Source organism: Plectropomus leopardus, chromosome 14 (genome assembly GCF_026936395.1).
Source record: "Plectropomus leopardus strain MGB_pleo_1.0 chromosome 14, ASM2693639v1, whole genome shotgun sequence".
Taxonomy (NCBI): domain Eukaryota; kingdom Metazoa; phylum Chordata; class Actinopteri; order Perciformes; family Serranidae; genus Plectropomus; species Plectropomus leopardus.
Window position 1 is genome coordinate 28,001,937 of NC_142189.1, and position 12,609 is coordinate 28,014,545.

The window sequence follows — 12,609 nt, forward strand, 5'->3', positions numbered from 1 at the left end:
ACTATGGAGATTTTATAAGAATACTTCAACCCCCAAAATACACTTTGTGAGTTAAATCCATTCACAAATTCAATGTAACTAAGTAATTGATAAAAAAATGGTCATTTGGGGATGAAGTATTTCTTTAACATTACACTGCCTCAGCAATTAATTATTATCAAATTTGAACTGCTAATGTTTAATGCAAATGCTTCAGTTTGTACAGTACATTTTGTACATTTCCAGGTTTAGAGACAACAGATGATGAGGTTACATGACATTAGATCCTTACACTTTGGTAAAAGATGATCTCAATAAGATACCAAGAATAGGCAAAGATCAGAGTCCAGTGTCAAGTTCATTTTCCATGTGGTGATGTTTTTTAGGGCAGTTCTGGCTTTCTGTTGTTTTTACATCATAATGTGATGTCAGACTTAAACTATTTCATTCATTTAAATCCTCTTAATTTTAAAGATTTGCATTTTAAACATAAGGAAATGTGTCTTAGTTTAAGCCTTTTCTATTCGTGGTTCGTCATTAACTTCTTCAGCTCACCTGTAAATTACCTGAAAGTTTTAACCGGCCCTAATAGTGTATTTCTCATAGGACATTGTACTCAGTGGCGTTGGAGTCGCTCCCTCCTGCCACCGTTACCGCGCCGTGGTTTGACGCATTGCAGATCCGTCCTGGCTAATCAGCGGCCTCGGCACATTGTGCAGAATATTGCGGGTCTGCTCTGTCCAATCAGGATCCGCCTCTCAAACACAAACCCACAACTTCCCCAGTGCCGTCAGCCGCGATCATATCCTTCCGCCTGAATAAAAGTCGGTGTAACATGAACTAGTCCGTCACTTTCTTTGTCACTTTCGACTGATAAAAAGCTAGAAGAAATAAATATGAGGAAACCCCTTTCGAAATCATCTTATTCGAATTATTTATAGAAGGAAATAGACCTCTACAAAAATTACTATATACTATCATGAAAATAAAGTCAACCACAGGTATTATTGTTATATGTTATGTGGAAATGGGCCCCAAAACTAATGTTTTTGCCTGATAATACTATAATTTTCGAGTCAGTGTGTTTGTACTAATGATGCAACACAAACATTTTAATTTAAGCCTACATAATGTCAGTCCATACAGGTAAATTTAGACACCTGTTGCAGTAAATAAAGTCACTTTTCAACAATAGTGTGCGTGCCTCTGATACCATGTGTAATGTCAGCAAAGTGCTGAAGAGACCTAAGTGCACTTTGTGTTTGGTTGTAGGTTGTGTGCTTTACAGTCGCTTATGTTCAGTAACAGAAAAATGGGTTTCATTTCATGTTGTCTTGCAATACTAATGTTACTGTTGAGTTCTCTAAATTTCTAAAACACAGCATCAAGGCTGGATTACCAACAGAGCAAAGCAGGTAACTGCTATGGGGCCCCAGTTTCACTGCATGTCATGTTGGCAAATTTACAAGGGAATGTGCACCACTTTATAACAAGTATCACTTAAAGGTTTAGTATGCAAGATTTAGGGGGATTTAGTGGCATATAGCAGTGTTGATTGCAACTAGCTGAAATTTATCCTGGTTCTCCTGTTCATTGTTTAGGATGTTTTTATTGGGGGTCGAATTATTTGCAGAGGTCACTCCCTTTTCCTTGTAGATAAAAACACAGAATAAAGCAGTTCTACCTAAAAATAAATCAGTTTTTCCCACAGTCTTGTTGGGAGGGGAGTTTTAACTATGGTGGCCACACTAAAACATAAATGGCCATACTTACAGCCAGTGTTCGGTTTTCTGGCGGTGCAACATGGCAGTCTCCATAGATGAGGACCCACTACACTAATGAAAACATACTTACTATATTATATTCCATCTCTGCCAATATATCCTCCTAAAACCTACACATTTGAACTTTAAGGCAGGTCCTGCACTATAATCTTATTTTGGCCAGTCCTTGTAAAGGGACCTTGTGTCATCTGGTTTCAGTTTAATTTGTAGGCTTTAGTTTTGAGTATATTTCAAAGTTTTATTCCAAGACAGTGTACATACAGATACACACAAGGCCATAGATGGTGTCAGTATGGTCAGCAAAGTTTTACCCACAGGCTCCCACTGCAAAAATGGCCTGTCAAATTTAAGGCCAAACACCCTAGATTTAAGCATACTTGCACTTAAAAGAAGCAAATTTGGCTGCCAGTGCAGTAAGCAAATTTTGCTTGTTAAGATGTCTTAAAACCAGTAAAACTGTGTGACTCTCATTATAGCCCATAAAATCTTGAAATAAGATCAAAACTACTAATTTCAAGCAATTTATTTAAGCCTAGTTGGACATACTAGTGCTTAAAATAAGGTTTCTATAGACCTGAAGTGGATGTTTCCAGACTTGTCTCCTGTATCTAGTTAAAAATAACTCAGAAAAAGACAAAGATGCTTAACAAGACCAGGCAAGTGATATTTACTTGAATTAAGTCAAATGATCTTTCCTAGTCAGCACTAGATAATCCATTTATACTTAAAACAAGACTAACTAGATTTTTAAATCTAAATATAAGATTATTACACTTGGTTAGATCGGCAGTTTTTGCAGTGCCCATAATAGGTGAAACCTGTCTTGCACTATAATGATCATAAAAAAATCTTATTTTACCTATCCTCTGTATCTCTTTCTAAATGAAGTCTATTTTTAACGACGACAACCGTATTATGTAAAACTAACTTCCCTGTATGAAGCTTAACCCCAGACACAGATATAAATGTAGGCTCGTGTGCATGTATGTGTGCACGTTTTAAGACAGACAAGGCGCGAGGACTCCTCGTTGATTGAGTGAATCTCCCTACAGTGCGGATGAATACAGTGATCCGTACAGCAGTGCTTCGTCCTGCCTGCCCGCCTCCAGCCAACCCTGCTCAGTGGCAACCTTCCATTTCCTCTCTCCCTGTAGCGTTAGCAGACCAACGTCCCCAACTCAAACAGAGACATGGTGAGTATTTTTTTTTATCAACATAGTTTGTGATATATACGAATTGAATTTTTGTTTAGTTAAGTGAACGCCAGCCAGGGGTCCTAAAGCCTCTCCCGGGTATCGGTTTTGTTGGAATATCCCATTGCAGCCTCCATTGCAGAGCGCGCGAGTAGAATGGACTCACTTGTTACCGTTAGCTTAGCCGATAACGCTGCTGGCGGTTACACATAGCGGCTCGTCGCTGCGAGCGAGAAGCTTATCGCATCATCGTTGCTTAAGCCCGTAGTCGCCACTAAAATTATAACGATATTACCCCACGCTGATGTGTGCCACTTGTTACAGGTGGTCACTAATCGGTCGTAGCTGCGGTGGTTTGGTTGGCTGCCACTGTTAGCATCACAGCTAATGTTACATCCCCCAATGACTTAATTTCTACCGGTATCCAGCAACTGTAACATCAGTCGACGGTGCATTTTCTCCTCGATATAAGCAATGTGAATTGTTTCCACAGCGATGCCTGAGATGCAGTTGATTGTGTTAAGTCTCTACATAGGATTTTTGATGCCGGTGTTGCGCCGAAATTTGTGACCACCTAGATTCTCAGCCATTAGACAGTCAGCTACGAAAAAGACTTGATGGGTGAGGTGTTGGTGTGGTGCAGACAGACCTGCGGTTGTGGTCGCCCGTTTTTGCTCAACAGCTATTACATATTGCCACCAACAGTATTTAAATAGTCAAATATTTTTATAAATGTTACCATATCAAAGTGCAATATATACCTATTTTAAAACTAATAGGTAATAGCTTAGGGTCCTAATTAGGTCACAGAATATGGTGTAACACCTGTATATGGTCACTTTGCCACAGCATTAAACCACATATATGTTCGCTACTGATAAAGCTATTATTTCAACATGTTACTCTCTGATCACATTTTTTTGATTTACTGATTGATGTTAGAAGTCATATCTTAAGAAAAGCAGGTCTGTCCTGTGAATTTGAACATTACAAGTAAGAAGAAAGTAGTTTTTAATTCCTACAAAGATGTTTACCTCCCTCTTTGCTCTGGTGCAAACCAATCTGCACAACTGTGAAATCGTGTTTATTTGTCCATAAATGCACAATGTCAGCTTCTTTGTCAGTGTCCCTGGAACAGTCCCCAGGGAGTGGTAGGATTGTCGGTCCATAGTTTAAAGCTTTGAGCCTCCACACACATGCAGTGGTCTGTTGTCATGTGGGAACATCTGATTATATGGTATGGTGGACCTGGTCTCCAGGCTATATGGAAGTCTTAAATGGACACAAACCTTGTTTGACAGATGAAATCTGCTGAACACATTGTTAGCCCTTGGCTCTTTCATTATGAAGGCAAAGTCCCCTTCTTCAGCTAACTGCATCAGTTATGTAAAACCCTTTTTATTTCAATCGTGCAGCCACATATCACTTATATTCATGTTTATAGTAAGTCGACTGATTTCTGGATCATATCTTTAGTGAATTTTAGTTGGTTAGTTGTGTCCATGACTCTTGTCTGGTTTTCTGTAACAGCAGCTCATTAACCACAGTTATAAACTGCAACTCAAGAGGGAAATATTTGTTGATCATATTGCTGTCATAAAAACTATCAGGTCCCTTGTTCAGCCTCTGTAAATGGTGTGGTAGGTAATCTGCAATTTACAATTTCACTTCACAAAATATTTGAGGCATTTGCAACATGACATTAATTATTAGATGGCAAATTTTATTGTATCTTATAATTTTGGATTACCTCAACTGAAATCAGTTAGATTAGCTTTAAGACTGAGTCATTTCAGTATCTGATAAGTTTTCCCACTAAGTAGGAGCTGTAGTATGTTAGTATAATGGTCCTATGTACATTTTTAAGTGGCAAATCTTCCGGCTCCTCACCAGTTTCTGAAGAATTCAGATATTTCTATAGATACCGGTTGGATTGGTCACCATAGGTATGTGTTTGTTTTGTCGTTGTTATAGCTACGGGGTTGACAAAGTTTGATACAGAAAGTAGGAAGTTGTCAGTGGAATTGCAATTGTTCAGTTGTCACAGTTTCTTTCCTTTTGTGGGACATGTTTAAGGCAGAAAGACGTGTTTTGTCACTATGGTTGGAGTGTGAATCAAATGTGATCATGATGAGCCTGCTTGAAGTGAGAATATTCTTGAAACAAAAAATACATTGGTGTGTGGCCTGATTACTAGACACATCTTTTGCACATCAGCATTTGTTTTGTGCCACCTATTTTGTAGTGAAGTGATAACAAATATAGAATATATAATATCTTTAACTTCCAAGAAACATTTTTTTTTATGTTTAAAAATTACATTTAGAACTGTTGTTGCCTAACACTGATTATTCTTGATTTATTAAGTATTAGAAGTGGTGCAATCGGTTTCATTTCCACCTTAGATTTCTTCTTAATACTGTCCAATGGTGCTGTAAAACTAAATCATAGATGGGGCCTAAATGCTGCACTCGCACTGACTAACAGGAACGTGGTCTGTATTGCCAGGCATTGCAGCGCCTTGAAAGGAATTTGGCTCGGGTATTAGAGGGGTTAGCAGCTTGTTAACCACCGTTAGAGCGCACACTCACATCATCGCTGTCATTCTCATCCTACCAAAATCTGATAGCCTAATATTTATAGCTTGACTGAACTACCACCTTATAGATGAAAAATTTCAGTTTTGCCTATTATTCTTACCCTCCCTCCCTCATTAGGAAATTAGATATCAATAGAGTATCGATTAGCATCATTAACTTTATACTTTGATTTCTAAAAAACAGTTTCTTAATCATTCAAGGTCACATCATACTGCAGTGTGAACATGATCTGAATATCACAACTTTGAAAATATTTGAAAAAAATAAAATAACTCAATAAAGATATTGTATGCCATGTTGCTAACGTCAAATGAGTATAGTATTGTTGAGTGCATCTGGTTAGAATGAACTATCTTAAGAAAAAATATTAGTGAAAGTATGGATGGAGTTTTGTAATAAGTGCAGTTTTCCATTTTGGCTAATTTACTTCAGACAAACCTCAACTTGGGACTCACGGTGAACTCCTGGGGAAACTGGTGTGTCAATCACAGAATCTGTTGTAACTGCGTAGATGGGGGCCCCTGTCTGAGGGGGCCATTTGGTGTGACCCATGATGCTGTCTGTGAGGTCAGATGACCAGCTAACTGATCCTCCCTAGGAGCTGCAACTGTAGCAGTGAGATGACACACATGCATAAAGACACACACAAAACCTGTGCCCCCCCTCCCAGTCTGGACACTGTTACTCTCACACACCTTAAATCAATTTCCGGACAAATTCGGGTGACCTCTTCTGGCCTGGCCTCTACACACACACACACACACATTCCCTCTCTCTGTCAAGGTGTTGAAGGCTATTCATCTATCAAACTGCTGCGGGAGGTGGACACTTCATCTGCATCTTTACTGTACATCTGTTGGGAGATGGACAGACTGTTAAGCCCTGGCTGTCATGCCTTGGCTTACACACACACTTGTACACACACTGACTTGGGGGCACTGGGAGCGGGGTTCTCCATATCTTCGACCAGTTGGAGTCAGATGCAGCCTGGGAAGGACAGCGTCTGGTCACGTACACTCACAGCCCCACAAGACACAGGGACAGAAAGAGCGAACGACAGTTAAGCAGGCAGGCAGACAGATTTAATGAGAGACAGACAGACGGATGGACACGTTACCAGGAAAACATCAACAGAGGGACCAGCTTTTCCATCAGCTCTGCATCCCGCTCATGGAAGAGAGAGACATCGCCTGCCAGGTCAGTGCTCATCCACTGACCTTTGCCACTCCAGAAGGACTGTGAAAACTTCTGTCATCCACTCACACTGGATGGATTGAAAGACAAGTTCTGCAATTATCCAGTCATTTGATCGCTCTTCATGTGTCCATCCAACTCTCTAACTACCCAGGAGGACTGTTTTGCCATTTACTAAAATCAAGACTCAAAGCAAAAACATTTTTTGCACCCATACAGTTATGTAACTATTCAGAGATGGCAAAATCTGCTGTCCACTATTCCCTTTGTCAGTCTGTTTTGCAAATCAAGAGCGACTGATAGATGTCTGGCTATCATTTTTTTCATCCACCCATCCCTCCCAACCTTAGACATCATTCCTGCCCTCCATGCCATCCTTCTCTTGCCATGCTGCCCAAGAAAGTCCCTCTGTACCCAGCAGAAGACGATCTGGTGAGCCTGTCCACCGTCTACGATCTCTTGGATGAACAGCAGCACTACTACAAGGAGCTCATCCAGCAGCAGGAGAGGAACTACAGAGCCTTCCTACAGATGCTGATGGACTCGTCCTCCAGCCGCATGGACGGCCTGGTCAGAGAGATGCAGGACCTGAGGAACTGCCTGCAGAGAACCAAAACGGAGCTGGCCGAGGTTAAAAAAGCAGGCGTTCAGAACAGCAAACGGACTGAGTGTCTGGCTGAAGGCTTGGTGATGGTACGAGGGGCACTGGATGGCCTCAGCGTCAAAACGAGAGTAACTGGGGAAGGTGCGGTAGCAAGAGGTGTGGATTTGAAGCAGCGCAAAGGGGCTGGTGGGTTAAGGCTGGATGGAGGAGGAAGAGGAGGTGGAGGCAGAGGTGGAGAAGCTAGAAAGCCAGCACCGAAAGCAATGAAGCTGGTTGCAGACCTGACGGATATCAGCTTTGAAGACATCAAGGTCGCACACAGAAGCACACACTGAGTCAAATATATAGGTTAGCTAGAGCGTATGCATCAGTAGGTAGTATATCTAATCTGTGGTTTGTGGATGGCTCAAAACTTGATTACTGTCAGTGTTTTGAGATATTATCTTGTGGTTCTGGTTTGTATTTAAAATCATTTTGCTTTGAGTAGATAATAGTTGCGGTATGTCACCCATTACGCAGACTCGTTTTAATGGTGTCCAGGTGTCTTTGCTGCCTGCCTCTATTTAGTGCTTGCTTCCATTTGACTTATTGGATGGCTGTTGCTGATTGACTATTGGTTATTAAATAGGGTTTTTTTAACATATTGGAAGTACATTTCAATACAATACATTTTGTGTCAGCATAAGACATTGATTCATAAAAACCCATAGAAACAGAATGAGAGTGGAACAGATATTAATGTGTTTGCCTTGGTCATTTGACTGCTGCAAAAAGAAATTGTCATGGGGGAGGGGAAAAGCAGTCACCAGTTTCTTCTGGGCTATTCTTACACCTGTTTTCCTAATTAAACAAATACAGTCATACATCAGTCTAAGTTTCTCTCTTTCACTAAACAAAGACTAACATCAGCTTGACTGCTTTGTTGCATCATTGTAAAACACTTCATTCAAACTCAACAGAACCAAAATAAGACTCAACAAAACCATCTTTGTTTGGGTTGTTAGTCATGTAGTTAGTTAGGCCACTATTCCATCAGTCACCAGCTCTGAAAGATACCACGCTACAACAGCTGCAGTGCTAGTGGTACAGATAAAAACGACTGCTGCTCTGACCATCCTGCTGTGCTGATTTGAATTAATAAATGTCCGTTATACCTTTATGATAAAACTATTTGCGTTCCATCCTTTACCTGAAAGATTAATTGTTTTGTCATTTAAATTGTAATTTTTTCTCTCTCTCTCTCTCTCTCTCTCTCTCATCTTTCTCCTGTCCTCCTCCTGTTTTTGTTTTTTTAGGCTGACCAACTGACAGAAGAGCAGATTGCAGGTAAGGTGACAACATAAAAACACTGCGTTACCATCTTTACTGTTAAACACACTTTCTCTGCAGAGGCTTATACCTTATCACATGCAATATCCATTTTGTTACATCTGCTGTCGCTAATGTTATCTCTCATCCTCTCCTCCACCTTCTCTATTGTCTGTCCCTTTGTGCCTCCAGAGTTCAAGGAGGCCTTCTCCCTGTTTGATAAGGACGGAGATGGGACCATCACCACTAAGGAGCTGGGCACTGTCATGAGGTCACTGGGTCAAAACCCAACTGAGGCCGAACTCCAGGACATGATCAATGAGGTGGACGCAGATGGTATGTACCCTCATTTTGTTGCCCTTGTTGTTAAAAGAGCTTTTTTTGTAATAATAACTTACCTCTGACTGTCTTTCTCTCCACCTCCAGGCAACGGGACCATTGACTTCCCCGAGTTTCTGACAATGATGGCAAGGAAGATGAAGGACACTGACAGTGAGGAGGAGATCAGGGAGGCATTCAGGGTCTTTGATAAAGTGAGCCTTGGTCTTTGTGTGTTTTGTGTTGTAAAGACAGAAAAAGAAAATGAATTGATTCTCAAATGTTTTTTTCTCATCAGCAGTTTAGCATTGATACATAAACCTCATTTATGTGAGACAATGGTCCCTGACTGACTGACTGACTGTAACGCTGTGTGTGTGCTGGGCAGGATGGCAACGGTTACATCAGTGCAGCAGAGCTGCGTCATGTGATGACCAACCTGGGAGAGAAGCTGACAGATGAGGAAGTAGACGAGATGATCAGAGAAGCAGACATCGATGGAGACGGACAGGTCAACTATGAAGGTAAAAAAAAAAGCTAAGTCTGTCTCTAAACTTTACACTGATACAGCCTACATGTATAAAGGAACACACAGCTATGCACACACGTCCTTTCCTCCGTCATTAGAGGTACATTCATTATGTTTATGGAGCAGGCCGATGAAAGACAGAAGCTCTGCAGTCATTGTGTGTGTCCAGTGGCTGGATTCTTTCAGTCTGTGTTAAAGTACATATTTAAAGGCCGTTCCTGATGATGCTTTTTTCCTCTCCACAGAATTTGTTCAGATGATGACCGCCAAATGAACTGGGCTCACATTTAAGGCAAAGAATCAGTCAAATGTTTCACTTACCTCTTATTGCAAAAATCTACATTTATTCATACTGTTCTGTATAGACAACTTAAACTGAATGTTGGAAAACTGAAAATCTGTCCATATAAACAAGCTCAAAAAAGGTAAAAGACAAAAAGAAAACTCCTAAATGAATCTGCATGTACTGGCTTGTATCCCCCGCCCCCCCTCAGCGCTGAGCTGCCCAATCAGATCACAACTCGTTAGCCGAGCAGCCGCTCTGCAGCTGACTTGTTTGGCCACTGCTCCTCTGCTTCCTGGTTCCATCTGCCTGATATCATGACGATTATATGGGCTGGCCAATCGCCTTTCTTCTACGACTTCCTGTTTCCTTTTTTTTCTGTTCTTCATGCATGCAGCTTTAGATGAGTTACTGTTGAGAGCCCAATGGCAGAGGGCTGTTGTTGGGCCTCAGGTCGGCCTGGGACCCACAGAGAGCAGGGAGGGGTAAGTTGATGGATGGGAGTGAGTGAACCAGCTGAACCTTTGCAGTTTGCTTACCTAAATGAAGTCAGTGACAACAGAGATATTTTTAAGAAAAATATTAAAATGGAATAAATAAGAACTCATTTTAGATTCTGTGTTTCTGGCATGTCAGGATACTTGCTTTATCCTTTGTGTGTTTACCTTTTTTGAGGGGGGAGTCTGGGTGGGACATAGATTTGAGCCCCTCGGGTGTTGGATGTGTCCCAGACTCTTAGAGGGGTTGGGTGGGCGGTAAAGGTGAAGATATATGTGCAAGAGCAACCTCTGGGGCAATATCAATATCATAGGTATCATAGAGTTAAATAGAGATTTGCAAACACTGAATCTGTGGTTATCACTGAAGCATGCTGCGGAACAGTATATTACCCCAAAGGTTGCTTTTGTATCGTGATTCTTCGGGGGAGTTAATTTCAGTTTAGTGGGGACGGGGTCGGTGCTTTGCGGCATTTCTATCTTGTGTTTGTGTGTGAGTTTGCGTGTGTGTGTGCGTGTGTGTGTATGGGTGTGGGTGTGGGTGCGGCGAGGCCCGGCCCAGTCCAACTGTTTTGTTCAGTTGATCTGCATTCCAAGTTGTACATGCTAGTCTTTACATTTTGTTTTTCCAATAAAAGACCATGAACTAACATCTCGTATCGGATCTTCATGTGTTTGTTTCTTAAAAATGAGCCGACTTTGTGTTTTCTCAAAGTGAAGGCAGATTCTGTGGGGGAAGTGCTGCTTTACAGTGACTCATCTGTGCTACTTAGTGCAAGAGATGTCTTTGTGAGTGTGTAAGCAGACACTGAAACCCACTAAAACATATTGGTCAGCTTGTACTTTCCTAGATCTCCTAAATGAGCAATTATCAAAATATCAGACAGTTGATCTAGACAAGAACAAAAAAAAATGATACTAAGGGTTGCAACAAGTCTCAGTCTTTCAAATAAAATGAGTATCTGCATAGCAGCTAAGTGTTTGCACAGTTTGGGACAAGGAATTTAAGGGTAACTAATATTTTTCAACTTGGACCCCATTTTCCTATGTTTTTGTGCCTGAGTGACTTATAAAGACAACTATTTTTGAAACTTGTCCAGTATTGAGCGACAGGGATGCAGCTAGCAACCACAAGACAGGCTGCAATATAGCATTACTGGCCAACTGTGCACCATCATCGCAAAACACACTTCAGTCAAAGTCAACAGAAACAAAATTAAACTCACAGAAACTGTCCGGGGTCGTCTTTCCACTATTCCAACAATCAAAAACTCTGGTTTGGTTGAAATTAACCCTTAATTCACCCAGTAAGATGTGAAAATATGCTGGCTCTATTCATGTTTAAATTACTGTTAATTTAAATGAAGTCTGGTGGGTTTGGCGATGGCAGTTTCGAGGCTGTTTCTGCTCAAACAAAAAGGTCTTTCTCTGTTGCGATCCTTTCCGTAATGTTGCCAGACACTCAAAGAACAATCTGATCCTGTCAGTGGCAAAAACGATACCCAGAGTGGTTACACTGTAGTCTGTTTTGCGACTGCCGGCTGCAGCGCTCCCCTTTTAGTCTTGTAGACACGACAAAATGGGAAAATAGAATTTGGGTTGAAAAAAAAAACACCTGTTCATGGTTGGAATAGTAAAACTCAATAAACCCGCTACATCTGTTTAAACATATCATGAAAAACTGTAAACAAGTGCAGAGTTCTATCAGTGTCACATTCCTCATATGAGAGAAAAGTTGCGTTAGAGTAGGATTTTTAAAACAACTTTTGAAGATGATTCAAAAGTGTCCCAAATACCGGCGACAGTCATGGACACCAGCCTGTCCTCGCTAATCTGACGGTACAATTAGTGTGTGTGTTTGGAGGAGTGTCACAAGGACTTCTCCAGATCGTCGAGAACGTCTGTCTGCAGATGAGGAGGCGTTGCTAGGCAACACAGCCAGGCATGGGGTGGGTGGAAGTGAAAGAGCGGGAGCAGAAAACCGTGGGAGTTTGAGGAGAGAGGAAGAGAGGAGACGGTGGGGAGGAGGATGGGGGGGCGAGATGAGGAGGTTGAAAGACAATAATAGAAACTCAGGACTTGAGGTAGAGAGTGAGGGATGAAAAGAAAATGAAGACAGTGCATCTTAAAACCCATAAAATCTCTCCCCCAATATACCTCCCTCTGTTGTCTGCTTCAGAAGCTGATAATCTGTCTTTCTTTAACAGACAAAGTCAGCGACAGTTTCAAAAAACACACAAAAGGCGTTTGTCCGATCTTAATTACTGAGATGTGTCAGTAAGTGCTATGACCTCATGTTTGCACCACTGCTACTGATGCC

At 41.3% G+C, this 12,609-nt stretch overlaps 2 protein-coding genes across 2 annotated transcripts; both read left to right on the forward strand.

Annotated features, from left to right (window-relative positions):
- The first annotated feature begins 2,824 nt into the window (after positions 1–2,824).
- calm1a (calmodulin 1a) lies at positions 2,825–10,939 on the forward strand. Its single transcript, XM_042500176.2, has 6 exons — positions 2,825–2,956; positions 8,650–8,680; positions 8,855–8,998; positions 9,089–9,195; positions 9,369–9,504; positions 9,755–10,939. Exons 1-6 carry the CDS (start codon positions 2,954–2,956, stop codon positions 9,781–9,783), a joined length of 450 nt encoding a protein of 149 aa, XP_042356110.1. The 5' UTR covers positions 2,825–2,953; the 3' UTR covers positions 9,784–10,939.
- LOC148187511 (uncharacterized) lies at positions 2,969–8,643 on the forward strand. The gene has a single exon (XM_088087400.1). It carries the CDS (start codon positions 7,054–7,056, stop codon positions 7,687–7,689), a length of 636 nt encoding a protein of 211 aa, XP_087943526.1. The 5' UTR covers positions 2,969–7,053; the 3' UTR covers positions 7,690–8,643.
- Positions 10,940–12,609: the final 1,670 nt, after the last annotated feature.